The 26,952-nt window shown below is 43.5% G+C and overlaps 1 protein-coding gene across 2 annotated transcripts; it reads right to left on the bottom strand.

The window, feature by feature from the left end:
- Positions 1 to 303: 303 nt before the first annotated feature.
- Positions 304 to 26,713, bottom strand: Slc25a27 (solute carrier family 25 member 27). Of its 2 annotated transcripts, none has more exons than XM_085833367.1 (9): positions 26,449 to 26,541; positions 23,609 to 23,762; positions 20,953 to 21,037; positions 16,808 to 16,930; positions 12,888 to 13,000; positions 9,147 to 9,231; positions 7,272 to 7,364; positions 6,601 to 6,703; positions 304 to 3,073 (listed from the first exon to the last, which is right to left on the bottom strand). In XM_085833367.1, the coding sequence occupies exons 2-9, from the start codon at positions 23,760 to 23,762 to the stop codon at positions 2,933 to 2,935; spliced, it is 897 nt and encodes a 298-aa protein (XP_085689493.1). In that variant the 5' UTR covers positions 26,449 to 26,541; the 3' UTR covers positions 304 to 2,932. The 2 variants fall into 2 exon arrangements, with proteins under 2 accessions (XP_085689493.1, XP_021004905.1); XM_021149246.2 differs by having other exon boundaries at positions 311 to 3,223; positions 23,609 to 23,800; positions 26,449 to 26,713.
- Positions 26,714 to 26,952: the final 239 nt, after the last annotated feature.

Below are 26,952 nucleotides of genomic sequence, written 5' to 3'. Positions count from 1 at the left end.
GTCTTGCAGAAATATGGTTTTGTTTATGGAGAGAAAAAAAAAGTATAAACTCAATTGGAAATCAACGTGCCTGAGAATCTGTTAAATAATAAAAAATTTCATTTAAATATTCAATTTGTTTCCTTTTTACATTAACAAGGTGAGATATACTTCGGACTCAGATGACAGCTAGTCTTAAAATAAGGATGACATAACTAGTGTATTAGCAATATATAATTTTATGATATATTAATATTATATTAGCAATAAACAATTTTTCTTAGGTACCGAACAGCCAAAATAAATAAGTAAATAAGTAAGCAGACAAACAAATGAATAAATAAACAACCAACCAACCAAAGAAAGCTATTAATGAAGGCTGTGATTCACATTAAAACAAAGCACCTACCCAGTCCTCAACCCTGAAGAATTATAACCCAGCAGGGCCTGGAGCTTTTTAACAACAGCTGCTATTCCTAGGGCTGGAGAAATGGCCTAGTGGTTCAGAGCGCACGCAGGCTGCTCTTCCAGAAGGTCTGAGTATAATTCCCAGCACCCACATGGCAGCTCACAACCATGTAACTCTAGTTCCAGGAGATCCAACGCCCTCTTCTGGCCTCTTTAGGAACCACATGCAATGGTACAGAGACACACATCCAGGCAAATCACTCACACATGTCAAAAACAAAAACAAAACAAACTAAATAAAAACCCTTATTTTTTCTAACTAAAATAAGACTTAAGAAATGCTATCCCTTTAATCAGATACACTTGTTAACTTGCTTTTAAAGGTCCGAACATAATTTATAACTAAGTATGCATAGATTTAAAAAAGAAAAAAAATAGTATTTGACTAAAGAAAAGGTAAAAGTGCAAAAAAGAAAAAGAAAAAAGAAAAGGAAAAATGCCTGGAAATGAGCTGCAGAGTCCGAGGAGCGCCAGCTACCGAGTTACACAGTAGGAAAGTCACAGACAGGAGTTTTCTCGTGTGTTTACTTTGAAAAGAACCTAGCGTATACCAAGTGGGCACAAAGAGGCTGCGTTTTCTAATAAAGCATGGGAGAAATGGGTTATGTGTCAGAGACAGGACAAGCATCCAGACGATGATGACTCTTAGTGGTCAAGTCCATTTCGGTGTAATGGACTTGATGCTTTGAGCAAAACTTTATGCTGTGAGCAACACAGATTTACTGATGATGTATGAGATGAAACAACATCATCAACAACAATAACAAAAACAAATCCGGAGACGACGCAGAATCAGAGACGGGGCTGCTGCGAAGCCGATGTAAGGGGTCTGCTTGGGTACCTCGTCAGTGTGGAATATTATGGTCTACTGTAAAACCCATAACACTCAGGACCTTGGCACTGTGCATCACGAACACCCTCCTTTCTCTGGGTTTCAGTTTCCAAACCAAGGATCAATGTGTCCTTGTCCCAGTCCCCAAAAGAAGGAAGCTGAGCCATTTTTTTTTAATAGTTGAGGTTGCATGTAATTATTTGATTCCATTTTTTTTTACTTAGTCATAAACATTAGAAAACATAGAAAAACCAAAATCTCCCCAAAGTGATTTAGTTTGTGGAGCAGAACACTTGGGGGCTTACGCACATACTATAGGCTAACATGTATTACTTAGCAACTCAAGTGCAGGCTGACAAATGCAACAGAAAGGTGGGTAACCTGAAGATGTACAGGGATCAACCTCCACCTCCTGTCAGTAGAAAAGTGAGATGGTTATACACATTGAAAGGGCTTTAAAAGTGTGCTTCCTCCTTGGGAGTGGCAGTGATTCTTCATCCGCTCATTCGTACAGCACTGAGGGAGCTGCTTCTGTGTCGGAGCATCTGCCCATCAGAACAGCTATTCGGATCTACCTTGGGCCTGAGTGGTCGGAGTTTTTCTGGTCCTATCCCCAGCCGTTACCCCTAAGCTATAGCCATCCATCCTAAAATGCCCTGTGTCTGAGGCTCGGGGAGCGGGCGTGTAGAGGTGAATCTGGAGAAACCTTTCTAGAAAGAGAGAAAAGGACTGGATGCAAAGACTGGAGAGGTTACCATGAACCACAGGTGGTGAGCACTTGCCACACCATAGGCGAGACCCACAATGATTAACACTCAGGCTTCTGAAAGTTTCACGGCATCTGAGTTCTCTAGCTCTCTCTCTCTCTCTCTCTCTCTCTCTCTCTCTCTCTCTCTCCTCTCTCTCTGCCCTCTCCTCTATGTAACAGAGAAGAGAAATACAGAGGGTGACACAAGAGAGTGTGAGCTTGCTCCCAAAACATCCCTAAAAACCTGATGACCGTATGAGGCGCTTCCTAAGAACACCCCGAGAGCTCAGTCTCAGACAAGTATATTGTGGTTCCCTTGGGTATGCTTCTCAGAGCTATGGACCAATGTGGTTGTAATGGAATGTGTTCCAGAGCCAGCGTTCTGTTCCTACTGACAGACTGTGGCTGTCAGGGGATATCTCTAGCCTCTAGCATGCATAAAGCAGGGGCAACCAGTGAGCACACCGGCCAAGGCAGCAGACCCAGGATCAAGCGGCCTCTTCCCTTGCAATCCAACATCACCTCAAGTTGCCTCTTTTATCTTTCCATCCTCCTTGCAGGAAAAGGTTAAGCGACTTCTTTCAGCACTAAGAAAACTCAAGATGTTTATTCATGACTTCTCATTTGCCTCTGTGTAGATTACAATATGTGCACTCCACTAACAGAAAAGCGAGAGTTGTCAAACCGCAACAATAAATGACTGGCTCAAAGGTTAAATGTGTTTCCTAAGCACTACAGTCTTCCACATCGCTGGCGTCTATCCAGGTCTGGGATGCTGGCTGTCTCTGGTTCTCCTCTAAGGCAGATGCTGCTTCTGCACAGATCAGCAGCTCAACGTCCAAACCTCCTTGGCCCAAGGTCAAAGTGGCCTGGGTCCCATCCTTTAGCAAATGCCTTGCTGTGTCTCAGTGGTTGGTCTTGAGAGATTGGACCAGACAGATTGCTCTTAGGTAAAAGGAGGAGTCAGAGGGAGCTCCATGGGGATTCCATAGAGAGAGAAAGTGCTGCCCCTGCAAACCGCAGTCTCTGTGGAGTAAAGTATCTTCCTAAAGAGGTAGAAAGAATAGGGGCGTGTGTCGCAGATGCTCTTGTTCAGTGACAATGAGCACTCTAGCTTTAAGGGCTTAAAATGGACTGACTCCGCTCATCTCTCGGATTTTTTCATAAGTGAGCCAGAACACCATTGACCAAGGGGTCTGAAAGATTAACCAAAGAGGTTAGTGCACATCTCAAAGCAATTATAAATGTTCTACATAGACATCTTTGAGTGACGGTAATTTTCAATTCACTTGTAAAAACAAAACAAAACAAAGCCCCACAAATTTCCTAATAGTTTACCTTTGTAAATCCCCTTGAAACTTACAAAGCATTTTCCTGTCATATTGATCACAGATTTCCCTAAGAACAACTTGCAATGGAAAACACACACACACACACACACATACACACACACACACACACACACACACACACACACACACACACAGACCAAACAGATCTTATCTCCATTTTACAGATGAGGATGCTGGGCCTTACTTAGTCAGCTGCCCACTGGCACGGTGTGGAACTAGACCCCACTGCTCTTTCTACTGATCATTTCTGCTAAAAGGCTACAACCTGGGATGCCTTAACTTCTGTACTAAGCTGCTGTCTAATTAAATACTTAAGATGTGAGGAAGATACAGATAAGTCTTCAATGGTTGGGTCATAAAAATCTCAGTCCTAAATGTCTTGCAATCTGTATAAACAAATTCCCATGGAAGAGAAAAAGGAGCCCCCAGCTCAGAATGGCTTGACCTTAATCTGAATGTGTCTACCCACAGGAACTAGGAAGGGTGTGGTCTGAAAGGAGTCATGAACACTAGGAAGTAGGGATTACCGGAGAAAGAATGCTTGGATTGAATCCCTCTCTATTTTGGTTCTGATCAGTGACTAGAGAGGATTTCGGCTTAACTAGTTTGAATAGAAACTGGATCTGCTGTGTTTGTAAAGGAATGCATGTCTTCGTTGCTAAATCCTGAACATGTTTCACTGACAGGCTAAGAATGTACTACGAAGCAGTTGGCTGATCTGTACACACACACACACAGCTAAGATAAGAAGCACAAAGTTGTGAATGTGCCACCTCCCTGTGTCATCAGGATGGATCAGTCAAGGAGGCAACTACAGAGGGACCATGGAGCTGGGGTCCCACATCCTGCTCTAAGGACGTGGTTGTCAGTTTTGCTTTTCATAAGATTGTGTCATTATTGTGTCCAAGTGCATCTGGCCCCACGGTGCTGCCTCAGGTTTGTCTCAAGCCTACTGCAGGCCTTTCTCATTTCTGTTTCTGCAGAGCTGGCTATTCAAAAGCCTTCTTGGTGTGCTAGTCTTAACTTTTAAGTTTACAAAAAAGTTCCTCCGGCTGTGATGTTTAGCAAGAGACTTTCTAAAGCTGACTTGGGCCCACATCGGGCTTGAACTTCTGAAGAACATGCTGGCCTGGAGGTACCAGGTATCTGCATAATTTATCAAATGTGTTGTGCAGTGTGAATATACCAGATATAATTATAAGTTCCAGTGAAGCTAGCCGGGTACCTGCAGGTTCTTATGAGGCAGATGCCAGGGTTCAATCATGTATAGCAGCAACCAACAGGACAGTAACACACACCTCGATGCTGCCTGCTTGATGATGCTTATCCACTAATCCATCTCCTTCACCCAGGGACACAATGAGTGGCAGGAGTCTTTGCAGGGCACATCTATCCCTGTCTCCTTCCTGAAAAGAACTCTCTACTTCCTGGACAGGGTGTGTGGGGGAAGCCTTTGAAGAGTGCACCTGTCTCTGGCCCCTTCCTGTAAGGAGCTCTCCATTTCCTGGCCACATGCTACTGCCAGGATGTTCTGCCTCATCAGCCTACAAAAGCCATGGAGTCAGCTGACCACAGACTGAAACCTCAGAAACCACAAGATCAAATAAACCCTTCTGTCTTTTTTGAGATTGTCTTGTCAGGTGTTGGGTATTTGGTTACAGCAACAGATGGCTGACTGACACTTTGTATCAGGTGTTGCTATGAGCTTTTGCTGTTAATATTATTACTAGCCATCTACTATCCTGTCTGTATGTTCTTATACTTACTCCCTACATCTCCATCCCTGCTTCCCCCATGTTAGATTCTGATATTGATCTAATTCTGGCATTAAGACAGTCTTCTGTGTATTTATCTATTCAGATGTCTAATAGGTACCCCAAACATTCTGTATCGAAAATTGTATGTATTGAATCTACATTTCTTGCCCTGCAAATGATGCCCATCTGGACAAACTACTGGCAGCAATAATTGCCCAGGTCCTGGTTTTTCTTCCCCTTATCTTCTCTGGCCACTCAGCTACCCTCATCCAGTCAGGCTTCTATGTCCGGAAGACCTATGAAAGGGTATCCTCTTCCCTCACTGCCAGACTTCTCTCTGTACCACCACTATGTTTCACTGATCACTCCAGGCCTTTTTCTCAACACAGGTAATACAGAATAATCTAGAAGTGCAGAATTGGCCAAGCCACAGCACATCCGAGTATGCATGGTTCACCCCGTCTGTCTGCTTTGAGCCTCTCTGCCTTGCTTTTCCCCTTGTTCTCTGCATACTGGCCAGTTCTGTTTTCCATACTCCCCTGCCCTTGGGCTCTCAGAACACTCTCACCCATCTCCAAAGAACTTTTTCTTACCATTTTGCTTGGGCAAGCCCTATTCAGTCTTCAAGTCTCTCCTAGGGAGAGGCCTTCGGAATTGCCCAGTGTAGATTGTACCTGTACCTATTGCTGTGTATCTCCAAAGCCCTACAAAGTCTTCCTGTGACAGCCAACATTTATAGTTTCTTATTCAAAGTTAAGTCTACTCTACAGGGCATGCACTCAAGTCTCTCTCTCTCTCTCTCTCTCTCTCTCTCTCTCTCTCTCTCTCTCTGTCTCTCTGTGAGTGTTGATTTTTGATTGTCTAGCCCCGTAACTCATCCACATTTTCAAGTATAAGCACTTACAAAAGAACTGTGCTATGAATTACAGCTACCACATCACTAACTCTGTTTAGTACACTGGAGTAAATGGCAGAAGCATAGCGGGTTATGGAGCTCTTTTAAAGTGGAGTCTCTGTGGTAATCACACCTGTATAACTCCGTTGTCAAAACAAGTTCTGAAGCAGCAACATTTCCTAGAAATTCTGAAATCTCTATATCCATCCCAACCCAGGTTGTTTTAGCTAAGGCTAAGGCTTTATATCACTTAAAAAAAATCTGTCTTTATCTATGTATGTAATAGATTATCAACCTGTTTATTAATAAAGGTGACAGGGTCACTTAGCCTTAGTTTGTCAAGGAAGGAAACAAGATTCTAAGGAAAGGTTAAAAGAAAAAGTAAAAAAAAAAAAACAACAACAACCCTATAATAAATATTTTAAAAGGGAAGGATGAATGGGCCTCTTGTGCAGGCAAGGCCATTCCACACATCAGAGCTGAGAATGAAAACTATCTGCAAAGGACAAGTAACTGAAATACAAAGAAAACAAAAGTAAAGGAAGAAACAGAACCTCCCCCATCTTTACCATTCTCAGCCACGAGGGTAGAAAGCCTTTATACAGGCTCAGGAAGCCTTCCCCTTGAACAGCCTGGATCAAGCAGTCGGTTGATGACTTATACAAAAGTCCTCTGGAAGGAGAAAGAGACCCTTGTCACATTCCCTCTGTAAACAGAGATGTAAATAGAGCCATCTACAGAGCACTATTCTGAGCTAAACACTTTCCATATCGGTGCTCCATTGACATAAGACCGACGTATCTTCAGTTTATCACAGGCATTTCCTGTCGACTCTTTTTTCCCATCACCCCCTCTGTCCTCTCTGGAGTTCATTCCACAAGACTTCTTCCGAAGAGCACTATTTTATACCACATCGAATTCTGTTACCTGAAAGGCACACGCTCTGAACAGAGTGGTCTGCAAATTCTCAGTAGAGCATTTCAAAGCTTTCAGAATGCTTTGAGAACAATAAAGTCACAATAACTACTTTGTGTCTAAACAATACGGCTGTTAGCTCAATTCCCCAAAAGCTTAGTATATTTACATCAGACAAAGAAAGTAATTTCACAGGAACAATTGCCTTGCTGAAGAGGAAAACAGGAATACATCTCAATCACATAGACCTTTGGAAGACAGCATCTTTTAATCACCAACACTGCTGCAGCCACGCCAGCATGTGGGCACTAAGGGCTTTACCGACCTTCCTTGTTTGTCTCGGGGTTGGTTCATTATTCGGCTTTTGATGACATCAGCTGGTGTTCCCAGAATAGAAGCCACAAGTCCAGAACACAAACTGTAGATACAAATACATAAAATTTAAAGAGAATATTCAACAGCTTCCAAATTCTAAAAGAAAAGCATTTCATATTTAAAAAGAAAGGAGCATTAAATGTTCTTTGATATTAAAATTAATGCTTAGTTCAGTAGAGGAAAAAACTTTAAAGCATGGCCAGTCAACAGATATGTACCCCCCCTGCTGCCAGGCTTCCTTTATGTAGGGAACAGGAGATAAGAGTCTCTCATTTGAGACAGCGTGGGAAGAAAGGCGCTTGTCAACAAGCTTGATGGCCTGGGTCATGATTTCAGTCCCCAGAACCCATGGTGGAAGGAGAGAGCTAATTCCTGAAAGCTGTCCTCTAACCTCCACATGCATGCTGTGGTGTGCACACATACAATCACATGGCAGATTCTCCCCCCCCCCCCGTCTCTCTCTGTCTCTGTCTCCCTTTCTCTGTCTCTCTGTCTCTGTCTCTGTCTCTCTCTCTCTCTCTCTCTCTCTCTCTCTCACACACACACACCACTACCACCACCACTACCAATAACAACAAGACTAGAAATAATAAATGTCTAAGAAGATCCTGTTCTGGAGGCATCTACGCTATTCAGGGAGAGGCTGAGAAAAATTAGATAGCTTCAGGTAGTGACCAGTGCCAGGAAACAAATTAAAATAGGCAAATGTAATAGGTGTTAATTGAGTGGCAGGCAGGTAGGGACAAGCACTGGGGGTGACTGGGTCACCTGTCAGCACAGATCTGGAGGCAGTGTTACAAGGACAAAGAGTAGCATGTCCAAAAAAAAAAAAAAATTCTTGGGGGTAGGGAGTGTGCATCTTTATTTAATACCATCAATTGAGAATATTAATATTATGTCATATATCTGAGGGTCACCTCAGTAGCATAGGGGGATTAAAGAATTTTTTTTTTTTAGGATTTAGAAACAAGATCAGGAGCCAGGCAAAACATCTCTGTGATGTGAAGGGCGGCAGACACCTAAATGCTACCCATGGTAATGGAGGGGTTGAAAGGATATGTCAAAGAACAGCAGAAGAGCCGAATTCCCTCAAACCCTCATGTCTGATCTCTTTCCTCTGTGTTCCCTCCCTTGGCTTTGCTGGTGTTTTTGTTGTTGTTTTCTGTCCTTTGAGCCCTGAAGCTACCGACTCCTTTATCACCTTATTTCCTGTTCACCACTCTCACACATTCCAGTTCTACCAGTCAGGGGTGCCCTGGGCAGAGCCACTGCACGATGGAGACCTGGAAAATCAGCCTAGAAGGCCACACATATCTGCTGAATTGAGTTAAAGAGACCGTAGTCAGAAACTGGCCCCCACCCCACCCCCCGGGGCAGTCCCATCAAGTCTGAATGTTTGAGTTTAATCTGAAATGGGCTGTGATTTTTTTTTTTCTGTCTCTTCCACATTTTAATTGACACAAACTTGAAGAAGATGACCCTCCAAGAACATAGCACGACACCTCGCTATGGCTTGACATTCTTGCCCAAAGGTCCTCAAGGTTAGAGTTTATGACAACAATTCAAGACAAGGCCAGATATGTCCAAAGAGATGGCACAGGGGTTAAGAGCTCTTTGCTGCTCTTGCAGAGGACTGAGTGTGGTTCCCAAAACCTGTCACTCTAGCTCAAGGGGATCCAAGCTCTTCAGGCCTCAGGGGCCACCTGTGCTCACAGGCATAGGCCTGCACAGAGACTCAAATGTATACACATGATTAAAAATAAAATTAAATCCTAAACATGAACAGGAAACAGAGAAACTAAAAAGGGGCTAAACAGTCGCCTACCTGGATAAGCCGTGGGTGGAAATATTGTCTTCAAGCGGTGTGTTCAATACCAGGTAATGTTTCACTGTGTCGTACGTGGTTAAATCTGGCGAAGGAGAAAGGGTTGGCTATTCATTCACTCAACAGTGAATGTCTGTGTCAAAATTATGCCAGGCTTGGGAGCGGACTGGAATGTGTGCCAGAATGGAAGACACTGTTTTTGCTTGTAAGCAGAGGCAGACAAAGCTACAAAGGGTAGGAAAGAAATAGGAACTCATTGTATCGAGCTAGGCTTGTGTTACCCTCTGGAATGTGGGTCTTTGGACTGAGAAATTTCTCTGAGCTTAAGTCAGATTCAGTCAAGACCCTGACAGTTATAATCAACAGATCTGGACTGCTGTTTTACATTCAGCTTGTTATATAATTTTCTAAGGCCAATAAGAAGCTACTGAAAGGTTTTTAAAAAGGAGAGGTATACACAGTGCTGGGGTTTTATGAAGATAATCCACGCTGAAGTATAGGCAAGTGAACGGTGAGAATGGACAGGCATGTCAGAGGGTAGAGATGAGACATGACTGATGCTTTTGTAGAATTTGGGGGAGGAGTCCAGAATTGTATTCTGCTCCCTGGTGGCAGATGCAACAAGCCAAACAAACAAGCAGACTGCAGGATGTCAGTGGGGTTTCAGTAAGTATTCTGCAGCCCAACAGCAAAAGGGAAGGGATGCAGAAGAAGAGACGAGGGGATGGACTTTAAAGTTTGGGTGAAATGGAAAGGTCTCTTGCTAAAATGACACCAGTGGCCCAAAGGAAGTACGAAGAAATAAGCACTTGGAGAGCAGAGAGAAAGCGCTCTTGATGAAAGGAAAGCATTGCCTGTGAGGCAGGAGCCAGCTTGGGTGGTGAGTGACTCTGCAAAAGGCTGAGGCCGGTGCAGCTGAGCACACAAGGGAGACAGGAGAACGGCAAGCCTGCGCTGGCCCAGGTGACTCAGGAGAGGGTCAGAGGTCAGACTGCAGGAAGACCAGGTGACAAGATATGAGACCATCATGCTAATCCCAATAAGAGATGATGCTGGCTTGGTCAGGATATTGTGGAGCCCTGCTCGGCTTCTGGATAAATTCTGAAAGCAGAACTAGCAGGAAATAGCCAACAGATTGAATACAGAGAAGGAAAGGCAGAGACAAGGGTAAACAATTTAAAGGGAAGAGCTGTTATTTTTGAGATAGAGATGGAAATAGACAGTTTTTTATGTCTTGTTTTGTTTTTACAAAGGGTGGTCACCTTTGTAAAGCCAGTTCAGGGACAGTGGGACAAAATGGTTATGCAGTGCCTAGGAAGGGACCACAGAGGAGGGGGTCTAGTGGCTACAGAGGATGCAACAAGTCATATAGGAACCAAGCTGTGACCATAAAGCAGAATTAACTGCACTCAGTGGCTAATTGACACAAGGAACATGGAAGGACAAAATCCATACCCATGTAACAAACGGACTGACTGTTGGGTATTTTGAGACAACAGAGAGTGGAGATATAAGTGGTGTACTAATGAAGTTTGGTGTAGACACGTTCGAAGTGATTGATACTCTAGAGACAGCCAAAGGAAGACCCTGAGAAAGCAACTGGGACTTGGGTGAGTTGAGGCTCTGAGAAAACCTTGAAGGAACACATTGAGGCACTACACTCACGAGGGTTTCCTGGGGGTGGGGGTGGGGGTGGGGAATTAGTTACCAGTGAGACACAGCAGATGTACATGATGTGACAAAGAAAACAGATCCGCATTTAAGTGACCTGGAACTCTCAAAAATGTTAAGTATTCATTCCCAAGCATCAAATCTTCCCTCTTAGAAAGGATTCCTTCACTGACTAAGCCCTGAGCATATGATGAGTCAGCATGAAAGACAGTGGAGAAAAGATGAGTCAAACAAACTGCAGCCATTGCCTTCAGGGGCTCCTAGGTAGGCAAGGATACCTAGGAGGTCAAGCTGGGAGTCTGATGATGTGGCCTGTTGGAAGGTCACTTCGGGGATACTGAGGCCAAGGACAGTAATGACCTCAGAGAACTCAGGGCAGTAAAGGACATCTAACAAGGTCAGCTCCAACTATGGGGAGGGCCTGAGAGAGGTTTAGGAACAGTACATGGGCTGAGACAATGGCTTAGCTTTGTATTAAAGGGATGCGTAGATGAAAACTAATCGCAAGACAGGATGAGACAGCAAGCAGAGAGGTAAGGAGCAGCTTTGTAAGTGTCGGGCGGGCGCAGTCTCTCTCAGAGCATGGCCTCTTGGGGGCGTGGCCTCTCAGCTCTGGACTTTCCCTTGCGCTCCTTCTGGCAGATGAGATGAACTGCACGTGGCAAGTTCTAAAGCATCCTACATCATATTGCAGAATTTCCACTTTGTTACCTAATGAGAGGCCAACAGAAAGTGGTAAGGACACGCACAGCATGTTGGCTCGGTGATTTAGATAAATCTCTGGATAGCTGTGCGGCTGTACAACTCTGAGGATGGGGGAAGAAGCCCGTCGGACGGCTGTAGCAGAGGTCAAGCTGGGAGTCTGATGATGTGGCCTGTTGGAAGGTCACTGCGGGGATACTGAAGTAGCAGGTATTTGTGAGTGGGTGTAGGGGGTGGGCTTAAGATGATGCCAGAAGAAGGAAGGAGTTGGTAGTTTTACCAGCTACATTTCAAGGACGCTGTACGTATGCACATGAAATGACCATTCTCAGAGGTGCAAAGCCAGGAAGTCAGGGACACATCTTTCACTTCTTCACCACAAATTCTGTATTCTTATCAAAAAGGGCAAGCTGCTTCTTTACCGTTCTCTGTTACTTGTAAACCTTTCCTACATGCTAATTCTCATGAAGAGTTCACGTTCATTTTGGCAAATAAATACACATGGCTGGCAGAACAGTAACCATGAAGTAGACGTACCCACTATATGTCCAAAACATAGACTCTGCCAACCACAAGGCCTATCTGTCTAGCAGTGGAGTGGCCTCTTGATGTTATGAAATGTTTATACATTTTAGAGTTCAAAGTTATAAAATTAGACATATATACATAAAATAGTGTCTCTTCTTAGGGACTGCTATATGTAACTTCTCAGTAAAGGTATCTGTCAACACATAATTTTAAAATGTTTTCCCGCCTATATAATAGTTAGCATAACAAGCTGTATTAATAGCATTTCCTAAATAAGAACATTTGTCTGACACGACTTAATTTTGACATAGGTATAACTATGATTCAGGCTGGCCTTGAACTCAGGTTCCTTCCAGCTCAGCCTTCCAAAAAAAAAAGGGGGGTTTTAATCTTTTCTAGGTTCTTTGATGTATAGCTGACCGATTGAAACTTTATGGTTATTGCATTTAAAAAAGGAATTAGCAGTTAAAACTGAGAAGTGAATGACAGAGATGCATTGTGGGAGGGATGCTCCCATTTCCAGGCCACAGCCCGTGCTGATCAGGAACATTCCCAACAGAACAGGGGCAGAGCCTCGGGCGGGGAGAGAGCTGGGCGTGTGGGCAGAGTGACTGTCATCTGGACTGGGGTAGGAGGCCTCAGAAATGACTTTCTTTTCTCTTTATGGGAACAGTTTTCCTGTCTTTGGTCCTTTTCATACATCACTGACTGAGGTGAAGATGTGCCAGTTACCATCGCTGGTTTGTGTTACTGAAAAATAAAACAATACCTTCCATAGACCCTGATGCCAGTGCTCATAACCCGGAGATTATGGCTTAGACACTCAAGAAGCTGTGTTACCTCCCATGTTCACAAGCGCTGCTCTCTGAATATTGGGTATCCAGCCTGTCCAAAGCCCGCGGATTCCTCCTTCAGCCAAGATTTTTGCAAATGCATGATGTACTCCACGGAATCTAAGAAAAATCGCAAAGACATGTTATTCTATGTAGTCTTGTGTTTGGAAGGCAGATGTGCAAGTTTCACCTTCAGGTGATACTTGTAACAGGACCTTTGGCTACTTTGTGGTTCTTTTTTTCTTTTATTCTTTACTTATTCTTCCTTTTCAATGCCCTAACACTGGGAAGGAGAAAAAAAAATAAAAGGATAGAGGGGGAAGGGAGCAATGATACCATTAGACTACTTCCTGCTGCTGATGGGCGTTGAGTTCCTTGGGGCAAGTTTGATCTTTGTTGTCAGGGTATCTAATTTCTTCTCTCTTTATGCAGGACTACTTGACAAACTGCAACAAACGTACTTCATCTAACCATCAACTGGTCAACCCAACCCTTCAACCCCAGCTCTAGCCTGGTATATATCCTCTGTAAAGTCCCCAGAATTCCAAATGTTACAGGCTGGCAAAAAAAAACAAAACAACAACAACAACAACAAAAAACTATCTGAAGCTGGCAAAATCATGACCCTGCTAGAGCATGAGGAAAATCACAGTCAGCTCCGGAGGACAGTTCAAAGCAGCCCCATATCCCACACCTGGGATTAATATAAAAATATATATTCATATAGCATTTCTGTGTTTTTGAAAAAACCAAAATTCTCACTACAGATACATTCGAAACACGGTCACAGGAATGCCGGACGCATGGAATACAGTGTCTTGGGGAGTGAGCAGTGAGGGAGGCACTGCTCAGGCAAGTCATGTTCCCTGCGTTGTTCTTGGACGGGATTTTGTGCCTGTGGCAAAAAATCTTTGCATTCAACTCATAAGACACACTGATTCTCGTTGGGTGTTGGAACACAGCTCTAGAAGCCAGTCTGGTGGAAGGATCTGCTGGATGCTGTCCTTCGTGTACTCTGAATCTGGGCGTGGCCATCTGCTCTGCCATCATGCTTCCCCAGATACAATCTAGGGCAAGTGACAGGCCATTGTGCTTAAACGGATCTGTCCTGAGAAAGTTCTGGGGGCAGGGCTGCTCTGTTGATCTGTAGTATGAGTTTACTGGCATTTATCTACATGTTTTCTAAACTCAAAAGACCGCCCTTGGATCACTGCTTTCTTTGTTACAGTCGTATGTAAAAGTATACTGACACTGAAGTAAGGCTGTCTACAGCTTTAGACTATAGTCTGTCCCATTCTTTAAGGTTCTCGGATCCCAGGTCTCATGGACAGATCTGTACAGGCTAACAAAAGTCAACTGATACAATTAGGAATGAAATACTATTTATTCAGAATCATTAGAAATTAAGAGGTTATAAAAATCTCATTTCCAGATAACTGAATAATTTGTTGTTGAAATGGTTCAAACATTTCTCCTTAAAAAGTGGTCTCTTTATTTTATGTGTATGAGCAGTTTGTCTGCGTGTAGGTAAGAGCAGCACACGCCTGGGGCCTATGGAGGCCAGAAGTGGGCACTGGATTCTGCTGGAAATGGAGGGACAGGTGGCTGTGAGCCATCACATGGGAATGGACCTTGAGTGTGGGCCTTCTACAGGAGCAGCCAATGCTCCTAGCTGCTGAAGCATCTCTCTAGCCATTTTCCTTCCTGTCTTCATTCTTTCTCCTTTTCTTTTCTAGTCTTCAGTCTTGTTAGTTAGCACAGGCCGGCCTCAAACTTGTAAATCTCTTGCCTCGACCTCTGGACTACTAGAATTACAGGTGTGTACTGCTATGCCTGACATGATTTAAACATTTTTTTTTTTAATGGGCAGCACCATAAATTCTGTCATGATTTTTTTCTTCTTTGTCTGGTAAAATGATCAAACTACCACTTTTGGGGTTTTTTTTTGTTTGTTTGTTTTTTGTTTTATTAGATATTTTCTTTATTTACATTTCAAATGCTATCCCGAAAGTTCCCTATACCCCGCGCCCCCCCCCCCCGCCCTGCTCCCCTAACCACTCACTCCCACTTCTTGGCCCTGGCATTCCCCTGTACCTGGGCATATAAAGTTTGTAAGACCAAGGAGCCTCTCTTCCCAGTGATGACCGACTAGGCCATCTTCTTCTACATATGCAGCTAGAGACACAAGCTCTGGAGGTACTGGTTAGTTCATATTGTTGTTCCACCTATAGGGTTGCAGACCCCTTCAGCTCCTTGGGTACTTCCTCTAGCTCCTCCACTTGGGGCCCTGTGTTCCATCCTATAGATGACTGTGAGCATCCACTTCTGTATTTGCCAGGCACTAGCATAGCCTCACTCGAGATAGCTATATCAGGGTCCTTTCAGCAAAATCTTGCTGGCATATTTGCAAAACACAAGAAAATCAAGAAGAACCAAAGTGTGGATACTTCATTCCTCCTTAGAATAGGGAACAAACCACCCATGGAAGGAGTTACAGAGACAAAGTTTGGAGCTAAGACAAAAGGATGGACCATCCAGAGACTACCCGACTCGGGGATCCATCCCATAATCAGTCACTAGACCCAGACACTTTTGATATTTTTATATCACTAACTCTCACATTAATTATAGAAAGAAGCAAGAGTTGTTAGCCTTCATTTTATTGGTGATACAGGGACCATATATATTTATAATATATACACATATATTCAAACAATACTAAAAAGCCGCTGACTTGGGGCCAGGAGTGTAGCTCAGCGGTAGATCTCTTCTCTAACATGCCCAAGACCCCAGGCTTGGTCCTTAGCGTCACAAAACAAAGAAACTCAAATCCAGCAAACACTGACTCTCACATACTCTCCCAACACTTTGGATTGGAGAGATGGCTCAGTGCTTAAGACCACGGGCTGCTCTTCCAGAGGTCCAGTGGGTTCAATTTCTAGCACCCACTTGACAGCTCACAACAGTCTCTAACTCCAGTGTCAGGGATCCAATGCCCTTTTCTGTCTCCCTCCATATGTGGTGCACAGATTCACATGAAGGCAAAACACCCATATACATCACATAATAATAAACAGAAAATTAAGAATCTCTTATCTCATAAGCAAGATGATGTTTTAGGTTAGAACATAGAAAAGACAATCTGAGAATTCTTAAAATTAAATAATATAATCTTTGTGAAAATTACCATCCTATCTTGATTTCACTCTTAACTTCTGTATGCAGGTGAAAACCAAAACTGAATTTGAGGCTTATGAGGCCTCCAAGGATCTGGACTGGAATTCCCTGCTTTTCACTTGTTAGCTGAATGGCTTTTATGTAGGCATTGCTGTCTCAGAATCTCACCAAAGGACAATGTACTACTATTTTGACATGCACAATTGCTCTGTGCTTTGTCTGTGTAGGTGGTGGTGCTTATGGTCCCAGGATCCACAGTCACATGCTGTTTCTCTCTCTCTCTCTCTCTCTCTCTCTCTCTTCCTCTCCTTTTGAAACACAGTATCACTTATAGACCAGGCGAGCCTTGAGTTCACTATGTACTCCAGGTTGGCCTCATACTCTCTGCAACTCTGCCCAGCCTCCATGTGCTGAGATTACAGGCTAGAATGGCAATGCCCTACTTCCTAAATTCTTTACCTCAGCGTGGAACAGGGGACTAGCTTAACTGTCTTTTATTAGGAGGAGGACCAAAGAATTATCAACACATATAGTTTGTCTGACACAGATGTGTCAGATGCCCAACACATCATTGTGCACAAGGACAATTTGGGTGCTCTCACCTCTTCACAAATGTAACTTCAAAGGAAAAGGGTTAGCGTTATTTCCTTTAGTGAAGACTGTATTGCAAACGTGTGAGTGTATCAGATAAATGTCCAAGAAACAGGTGGCTGAAAACGGGGAAAGGCATCTGTTTCCTGAGCGACTCACCTCAAGGGTTTCCCTTCCAGTCTGCGTTTCCCTTCCATTTGCATCTGGACCTTCACGAGGTCAGTGGGGTTGGCTAAAAACTGTCCGATGACACCAGCCATCATCCCTCCAATGACCGATTTCCTAGTTGCAAAAGGAGATAAGTTTTGTTTCTTTTTTTTTTTTTTTCTTTTTTTTAACCAAGTGCCACTTGTTTTCACAGACTGTGTAAGGGAACCACACCACACTTTACAGGCCCTGGGTAGAAGGTTAAAGATAAAGGACCAACACAAAGGAGAGAAAGGCAGTTTGACTGTTTACTGGTGGGCAGGTCCAGGGATCTCTAGGACCTAAAGGGAAAATCTGACAACCTCCCATCTGAATCCAAAGGAAAGGAAAATGGCTTCAAAAGTGCAGATGTCTGCACAGACTATTTCTCTGCAGCCAGAATCTCCCTGCAGGGTAACAAAGGGAACAGCAGAGATACTATCAGCCAAGGAAGCAGAGGCTGGAAAAGCATAATTTTAACCCCGCGACTACACGGGTTTTCCAAATGACAGGCTTGACAGCATTCTCTCTCCATTTTGTAGGCTGAAGCGTCTCTACCCTCAGCCAACGGTGAGCAGGGCCATAAAAGTATGGAGCTACATCTCCAGACCACATTTTAGGCAAGTCTGTGTTGTAAACGGTCTATTATGTGACATTTCACGTCAGTTCAAAGGGAGTTTGAATTACGCTCCCGTTTGCCAGTGCTGCTGCTCCTTCTGCATGTGTGTAATGAATATTTATATTTCTGTTGGGAACTGTGTCTCTAAACAACACCTTTTCCTTATTTTTCCAGGCTGCTATTTGTGTTTTTAAAGTTGCTTTAATGGTGCCAGATGCATATTTGTGATGAAATATTTTAAACATATTTTTCTTTATGTGTGCGCCCGTGCACGCACACGTGCCTGCAGAGTGCACACGTAGCACACGAGAGGCTAGAAGAAGGCACCAGATCCCTTGGAGCTGGAGTTACAGGTGGGTATGAACTGCACAACAGGGATGCTGAGAACTGAACTCTGGTCCTCTAGAAGAACAGGAAGTGCTCTTAACTCCAGCACCTATGGACCACTCTCTACAGTTCTGTTATAAATCAGCAGACACTTGTCCATCATCTCATCCAGTCCTACAGAAACAAGCCTAAAGGTGGGCATTGCTTCTGCAGTAGAGAGACCTGAAAGTAGAGAATGAGAGGCAGTTGGTCCATTGCACTCACTTACGGAGCAGAAAGGGACTCAAGCCCATCTCCAACTTCAAAGCTCAGAGCTTTTCAAAAGGAAGAAAAACACACAGGGCTAGACCAACAGGCTGCCACAGCCATTCTGATGGTATAAAGCTACTGTGGTTCTTTCAAAAAAATATTTTGAGTGTGTTTGTTTGAGAGAGAGGGAGAGGGAAAGAAATAGACACACATAGAGATACATACATACACATGGACAGACAGACAGACACACAGGGACAGAGGGAAGGAGGGAGGGGAGGAGAGGGAGGGAAAGAGAGAAAATGAGAATCAGAAAACAACTAGATAACTCCTGAGAATCAGTTCTCTCTTTCTAGCATTTAAGTCCCTAAGATTAATTCAAGTCATCTGGCTTGGCAGCTGCCGCCACATCTTTGGCTTGCTACTGTGGTTTTAATAAGCAGTGCCGTGGTGGAAATATAAGCCATTGGCATCAACCACAGGTTAGTGCTAAGAGAGTCACAGAGACAACCAGAACTTGAGCGGTCAGCTCTATACATGTTGATTTTGATCTCAGCCTGTAGGGGCTGTCAAGGCTACACGGGTGGGAGAACACACACAGGTGGGAGAACACATACAGAGAAAAGAGAACCAAACTCCTCATCATTCAAGGATAAAACAGCTCTTCTCCCAGCATGGGGCCCTCCCTTGGGAAACACCTGTGGCTATGGTTCAGTCCTTGCCTAGGCCCTTAGATACTAACTTCACTGCCCATGTAAGAAGGAAAGACAAAAGAGGGCCAAAGGATGCAGCCAAAGAGCGCAATGTCCAGGAAGTTAAGGAAGTGAGTCATGGGGGATCAGAGATACCTAAGCAACCAGGACAACTCAGTTTGGCCTACAGTACATCAAATGCATTCATTATTCTTACATCTCGGGAATGGAGGACATTAGCGTATGGGTTCAAATCCCACAACTGTTAACGCTCTTTTCCAAACTTCTACATTTACAACCTAAAAACAAAAGAAAGAAAAAGAATATAAAAATGGAAAAAAGAAACACAATAGAAAGAAACAAAAACAAACAAACAAACAAAACCTAAGTGACAACCTGAACTTTGGGGAATGCAAGCGATGCTTCGAACATAAAACCATTTGCTAAGCATACTTGGGCAGATCTGACACACTGCATCTTCTTTACGGTGTCTTCTTTCTGTTACAAAAAGCGTCCAAACAACACAAAACAAGTTCCCGTAGGAAGTCTGCTATCCTTTACAGAACTGTGAAATTCACTTCCAGCTATTTTTTTTTCCTTACAGAAATTTCAAGTAATAACCCATTGACTGAAAACAGTAAGCTGCCCAGTGTAGAAGGTGGCAAACTTCACTGTTAGGGATTTATTAATTAGGACTAATAAAAAATGGGAGTAAAAAATGGTTTACTTCCTAGACACAGGCTTTAAAAACCACACAAAAGTTTCTAATAAGATAAAAACCAGAACCAGAAAAAGAAAAAAGGAAAAAAAAAAAGCAGAAACAAAACAGGAATTAATCACAGTTAGCTCGACTCTAGGCACCCTAGAGAGAGGTGCTGGTTTGTTTATTCTTGGGTGACATTTTCTGAGAGAATATATTTTCATTCAGAAAACGAAATATTTTGTGATGAATGGTAACCAAATAAGAGGCACCTGGGTAATGTGTTAAGATGTAAGAGTTTAAAGTGTTTTATCAGATGTGCAGTGCCTTGAACTAACCAAAGCATTTGTGTAACTAAGACTGGTGTCTTTTGATTATAATCCCAAAAGTATACGATAATGTGGTGATTTAGTGTGTTACTTTATATATTCATTATCTATCTATCTATCTATCTATCTATCTATCTATCTATCTATCTATGTTTCTATGTATCTATGTATCTATCTATCTAGACTAGCTATAATAGAAGCCATGCATTGGCTAGTCTTATATCAACTTGACACGTGCTAGAGTCATCGAGAACTGGGATCCTCCACTGAAAACATGCCTCCCATCAGATTGGCCCATAGGCAAGCCTGAGGGGCATTTTCTTGATGAATATCTGATGTTCTGAGAGGGCCCATCCCACAGTGAGTAGTGCCACCCCTGGGCAAGTGGTCATGTTGAGCAAGAGTAAGCAGCCTTATGCTGTAGCCTCTGCTTCAGTTCCTACCTCCAGGTTCCTACTTTGAGTTCCTTCCCTGGCTTTGAGTCCTTCTCTGTGATGGACTAGAACTGTAGTGAGAAAACCCTTCCCTCCACGAGTCACTTCTAGTCATGATATCTTTTTTTTTTTAAAGATTTATTTATTTATTACATGTAAGTACACTGTAGCTGTCTTCAGACACTCCAGAAGAGGCGTTACGGATGGTTGTGAGCCACCATGTGGTTGCTGGGATTAGAACTCTGGACCTTCGGAAGAGCAGTCGGGTGCTCTTACCCACTGAGCCATCTCACCAGCCCTAGTCATGATATCTTAACACCATAATAGAAAGCTAAATAAGACAATGGCATTAGAAAAAGGAAGCCCCAACCGAAGATACTTGAATAGAATTATTTTCATTATTAATATTTGCTTTTGGCACAGGGTGCATGTAACAGAGGCTGGCCTCAAAATTATCTTCCTGCCTCCACTTCTCAAGGGCTGGAGTTATAGCCATGTACCCTCCCCCCCACCCTTTGAATTTGTTAAGATAAAACTACTAAATAACTAACATATGTGAACAATGCACATATATACTTCTATGGTGTTTACATACAATATGAAAAGAACTCTCCCTTATTTGAATTTCTATTATTTTATTAAGTCTGTTACCAGAAGCAATTTTAGTAGAAATGAATAATTTTACATGTGATATAATATGATATATTATAATCAATAAACCTTAAAGCCTTTGGGGTCACAGCATTTTGTTTTCAAAATTAAACTTACCAGAGGGGATAATGCTTATCTTCACTTTTGCCAAACACGACTTCCCGTAGATGTTCATAGGTGACCATCCGACCTCCAGAGTACACTGTGTGAAACAGACCATGGAGACAGAAACTCAATCCCTTGTCGAAGGAAGTAACTTTCTGACCTGACCTCATCTATCTTCCAAAGGAGGAATCCTTATTCCATGCCTTATCACTTTAGAACAGTGCCCCCTTCTCGGCTTTGATTAGAACCTCTTCCTCTTTTAGGACTAAGTATGTTTTTCAGAAAGTTGCTCTTGGATCTTTCTCTCAGTATCCTGGTCCCACACTGAATGTTTGGACACAGCAGCTATCAAATTCTTTAGCAATTAGATTTTTTTTTTCTTTTTTTGGGAGGGTGGGGGATTCGAGACAGGGTTTCTCTGTGTAGCCCTGGCTGTCCTGGAACTCACTCTGTAGACCAGACTGGCCTCGAACTCAGAAATCTGCCTGCCTCTGCCTCCCAAGTGCTGGGATTAAAAGCATGCACCACCACTGCCCAGCTAGCAATTAGATTTTTATCTTCCCTTCAGAGCTTCTCCACGCAGGTTCTGAGTGCTTATTTATTTATTTATGACATATATTAATTCACTATCTTTGGTCCAAATTTTTTCTTTTATTTTTATTTTTTTTTGGTTTTTCGAGACAGGGTTTCGTTTGAGTCCAATTATTAACTTACATAAAACTTGAGGCTTTCATGGTCTCTTAGTTATTCAATGGAGCTTGAAGTGAGGCTAGGGAAGAAGAGAGCTACAATTGTCTTCTGTTTCCCTTCATGAGAACCGCCATTGTGGTGGTTTGAATAGGAATGGCCCCCACAGACTCATGGGTTTGAATGCTTTGGCCTATAGGGAGTGGCACTATTAGAAGGTGTGGCCTTGTTGGAGGACTTGTGTCACTGTGGAGGTGGGCTTTGAGGTCTCCTATGCCCAAAGTGGACCTAGTATGGCAGTCTCTTTCTGCTGCCTGCAGATCAAGAAGTAGAATTCCCAGCACCTTCTCTATGTCTGCCTGCATGCTGCTATGCTTCCTGCTCTGCCAATAATGGACTAAACCTCTGAAACTATAAATAAGCCTTGATTAAATGTTTGTCTTAAAAACAACCTTACAAAATAGCTCTGTGTGTTGATTTTTAACTCAAACAGGAAACCCTGGAGCTTGGGGTACAGAGGATATCTCTTTGAATGAGCATATGTGATTGCTCTGGAGAATCCATGAACAGTTCTTCTCTTTCAGGCTTAAAGCACATAAGAAAGATCTTAGCTGAAGAACAACAAACTGGCTAATACAAATGAGAAGTCAAAGCACAGCACAAGAACGGGGTCCAAAAGAGAAATGCTTTAAAAGGTATAAGACGGCATCGTTAACATCAATCCATGGTGCCCATGCAAGAGATTTGCTTGATATTTCAGGCAGTTTGACTTGGTATCTCAAAAAAAAAAAAAATACAAACTGCAAAAATAGTGTAAGTTTGTGTACATAACTCCGACTCTTAACACTCATGTGCTAACTTACTCACAGAGTGGAATGCTAATAATTGCAAACCTGAACATCATTAGAACTGATGCTCTCTGGGCCAAGGAAACAGCTTGGAGGTGGAGGGGCAGAGAGCCACACTTATCTCAGTGTCCCTCTGGAACCAACTTCATGGTTTCCTCTCTATAAAGCTGACATAGCCACGACACCCATTCCTGTGAGCGCTTCTTTGGAAGCACGGCTAGAAAGGTTTTCCTCTGTGACAGTGACCACTAATCACCCACAGAAGTAGTTCTCCTGGGAACAGAGGCAAAGGCAAGTTCACCCGTGGTCCTCTACCACACCATCGCCGATACGGTCTAGTGCCACAGCTGGATGAAACAAAACTCTTTGCCCTCTGTTGTATCAGCCTAGTTGGTCTTTGATGTACAGGGCAAAGATAAATATATTCTAACTTTCAAAGACTGTGAAAATATTTAGCTGAACGCTCATTCAGAACTTTACATTTCAAACAAACTTTAATTTTCACTGTGTTTAAGGTTTCTAAATAAGGGGAAAGGGTGTAAGTCATTCATGTCTGTCTGTCTTATACCATTAAAGAACTTACAGGGAAACTTTGCAAACATACAGCTTAGTAGAAGCAGTTATAACTCCCTTTATATCAGGATGTATTAAGTGATGACTCTCAGTGAATTATCTTTCTCTTTTCATGGATATGTGCGCGTGCAGTGAGGATGGCGTGCAGATATGCTCGCATGTGTGCAGAATCATATTAGTGTGTAGTTATGCATGCACATAGCTACATGTGCATGTGCCGAGGTCAGAAGTTGAGACCAGTTGTCTTCTTCTGTCACTTTCCATGTTATCTGCTGCTTACCATTTCCCACTAGACCACTTGCCAGCCTGTCTCAAGGATCTCCTGGACAATTCATAGGGCATTGCACCACATGGAAGTTAAATACTTCCATATACTAGTCTCAAAATTTAGGGCAGTAACTCCTTAATAACACTTGAAAAGATTTTCTTCTACTGATTCATTGTATCAGTTGGGGATGGAGGAGGAATGATGTCTCTGCTGGATTTTGCATCCAGCTGAAGAGAAAAGCAAAGAATACAGAACCCATAACAAACTTACCAGCTAGAATCAAGATAAATACCTACGTGTCTGTAAATGGCGGGCGTCACTCCTTGCCACAGCTTTAGGAAGCCTTCCTCCTGAACAATCCCCAGGGCCGTGCGCACCATGCCCCTGTAAGGGGCAGAGTCCACTGCGCCATCTCCCAACCTAGCAAGGGCGGCTTCTCCTTGCATCTGGAGTCGGGTTTTTGTGAGATCGAGGGGAAAGGTTGCTAATGAAATAGAAAACAGACGAAGGGGAGGAAACCCCAAAACATTCAGACAAACCAACAAAAAACCCTCTAAAATCAGAGGATTAGCATTCCCCCAAGATTTGGAGACTCTGAAGTAGGAGAATATGGCAGCCTCGGCTAGGGAACCTGCGGAAAACACACACTTCCAAACCCATCCCCACACACCCTGACCTCATAGGTTGATTTAGAAAGTACAATCTCACGCCTTCCCAAATCTAAGATTCCCTGCCCCAAAGCATCCCCAGATACAAAGGCAAAACAAAATAATCCCACAAAAGCAGGACAACCCTTAATCTCTTTTTTATAAAAAATTTAATCTCAAACCCACTTTAGTTTTCCCAATGACAAACAGCTTCAAGTATCCCCGTTCTGTCTCCTTGACCATAGCCACTATCATTTGAGATCTAATACAAATTTAGAACAAATTTAAAGTGGAATTCTATGATTTTTATAGGTTCTTCTTCCCCGAGAATGAATCACAGGACTGATGTTTGAGATGGAGAAGATGCAATGAGGTTGGAACATCTTCTGTATACAGGGGTGGCAATGTCCTTCAAACTGAGGCAACTTCTGAACGGATACGTTTTATACGTGGCCTATTCATGAGTTCTTTGTAAGTCGCAACTTTAGTTAACTGGAAAATTTGCTTATATGTTGAATTAGAGACAGTTTATCTTGATCTGAAAGCCTATTCTAGCTACCTGGTCCATAATACACTTCGTACACACAATACCCTGAAGAACTCTTAAGAAGGATATGGGGTCAAGCTCATGAACATCGCTTAGAGTACATAAAGATTTTCAGTGACCGCAGCCTGATCCATGAATACCTTTCCAAAGACAGGAGAGGGGGCGGGGAGGGGGATGTGTTACATCTTTCCATTAGGTTCTGGAACAGTTGGTATCTAACCAATAATGTCCCTAAGATGTTATCTTATCTTGCATATATTTGGAGTCTTAAAAAGTTTCCAGTGGTATACACACACACACACACACCCCTTAAAAAGTGTCTTATCAACACATGAAACTGAGCAAAGTATGAAGAGGCAAGAGCCTCTACCTCAGTACAAATGCTGCTTCTCAGAACACATGTTTTCTTCCTTCTTTTTCCCTTTGGCTACCTTGTGGCTGAGGCATTCGTGCTGAATCAGTGTGTACTCCCCTTTACCAACTAACTTTGATCCCTTGGCCTTCCATCCCTATTTTTCACCCGTTTCTCGCCAACACATTTCACAGGACCGTTTCTGGACAAGCCACTGAGCTTTCAGGGAGCCATCAAACCACTAATGTAGCTCATTACTCGGCTGACTCGTTTTAGATGTCTTTAGAAGCTGGTGAATTTTATTTAGGAAAATCAATGATTAAGGGAAAAAAAAGTTCTGTTAGCTTTGATTAGAAAGAAGACAAATAGATGGGCCAAAGGCAAGAAGGGAAGAGTCTAAAGGGCAAAGTAATAGGTAGTGTGCTGGCTACGCTAGGCATAAAAATAAGTAAAGCTCTGCTAGAGACGGTTGGGTAACATTTTCAAATGACTAATGCACCAGAGACACTTTCCTTTTTCTTTCTTTCTTTTTTTAATGGACAAGAAAATGTAAGGGTACTCTCAAAGAGCTTCACAGAGACCACAGGTTGTACTCAAAACCTCCCTGCCCCCTTCCTGAAAAACAAAAACAAAAACAAAACCCCCACCCTTTGCTCATGCCATGGTACTGAAATTCACTCTAGGTGGTCTGTTTATTTACTTATTTATTTGTTGTTGTTTGTTTCTTTGGACTCACTTAGGCAGATGGATCTGTTTGTTTTTTTTTTTCCCCCCTATAATGTTCTTGTGATACACAGAAATAGCTTCTCTGCAACAGGCAGCAGCTGTAAATGTCTTTCTCTGCATGTGCCACCCCCCACCCGCCACCCCACTGAGCCTGGAAGAAGGCCACACTGGGGTCTTTGCAACTGTATATCCAGGACCCACTACTGCATCAACTGGAATAATGCTGCAATGAAAAGCTGCCCTTACCTTGCATTTAGCACATATAAAAATTACTTCTCAGAGTTCCCCTTAACGGTATAGGCTCAGAGAAGTGATGTGGCTGATTGACATTAAACAAATGTTCCAGAGGAATGGTTAACAATTGAAGTCCCTCAAGGTAGGACTCACCGTCCCCCTTCCCCCAACTCAAATCTTAAAAGACTTCAGAGGCAGCATAAGACTACAAACCAAAAAAAAAAAAAAAAAAAAAAAAAAAAAAAAAAAAAAAAATCCCAGGGAGGATGGAAAAAAAACAAACAAACAAACAAACCAAAAAACTGTGAACAAATGGATTATGGTTCTATAAAGGTCATCCTTACGAAAGGGGAAATGTTTCCTAGAGAGGTATAGGGCTCATGAAGAGCCCAAGAGTACTCACTCAGGCATAAGACAACATCCCTGGGGATGGGAAGACAAGGACCCTGGACACCTCCAATCCACGCTCCTCCCGAAGCTGGCCTACTGGGCACCTGACCACATCCTTGCGAGGGTCCAACCTCTGAAGATGCACTCCAGCCTGGAGTGAGGCTGCCCGCCCATCCCTCCCCCAGCACGATGCCGCAGCCACTCGCTGGGGAGGCCGAGGCGGGGGCGGCCGGTACCTAGCTCGGCCACGGTTGCGGCGCAGCCGGACAGTAGGAACTTGCTCGTCCGGGGCCATCTCTGCGTGAGCGGCAGCAGCTTCTCCTCCTCGGCGATAGGCATTCAGCAGCAGGTCAGGACCACTGGGCACCGCTGGTCGCCTGGGAACCTGCCACCCTGCCGGCGCCGCCCCTTTTCAGCCGGAGAGAGGTCAGGTCAGGACCATGTGCCTCTATTACGCTCCGCAAAGGCGCCGCCCGCCTGGTAGCTGGACGGGTCGGACGGCCTCAGGTGCTGAAAAACAAAGCCGCATCCAAGAGGCTTCTGGGAAATGTAGTTCTTGGGGACTCAGCGACTTCTCTGATTGGCTGGTAGCTAGGCGCCCGCTGCAAACAGCTAGTTTACTTGAGCTCCGCCGCCTCAGGATGTGTTCCCGCCTACTCGGTCCCAGCCCAGCCCAGCCCAGCCCAGCCCAGCCCAGCCCAGCCCAGTTCAAATCAAAGATTTTTTTTTTTTTTTTTCTT

This window comes from Mus caroli, unplaced genomic scaffold, assembly GCF_978045245.1.
Source record: "Mus caroli unplaced genomic scaffold, Mus_caroli_1 scaffold_18, whole genome shotgun sequence".
Lineage (NCBI taxonomy): Eukaryota > Metazoa > Chordata > Mammalia > Rodentia > Muridae > Mus > Mus caroli.
The sequence above is the reverse complement of the archived record's forward strand: the minus strand, read 5'-3'. Positions and strand labels throughout refer to the sequence as shown.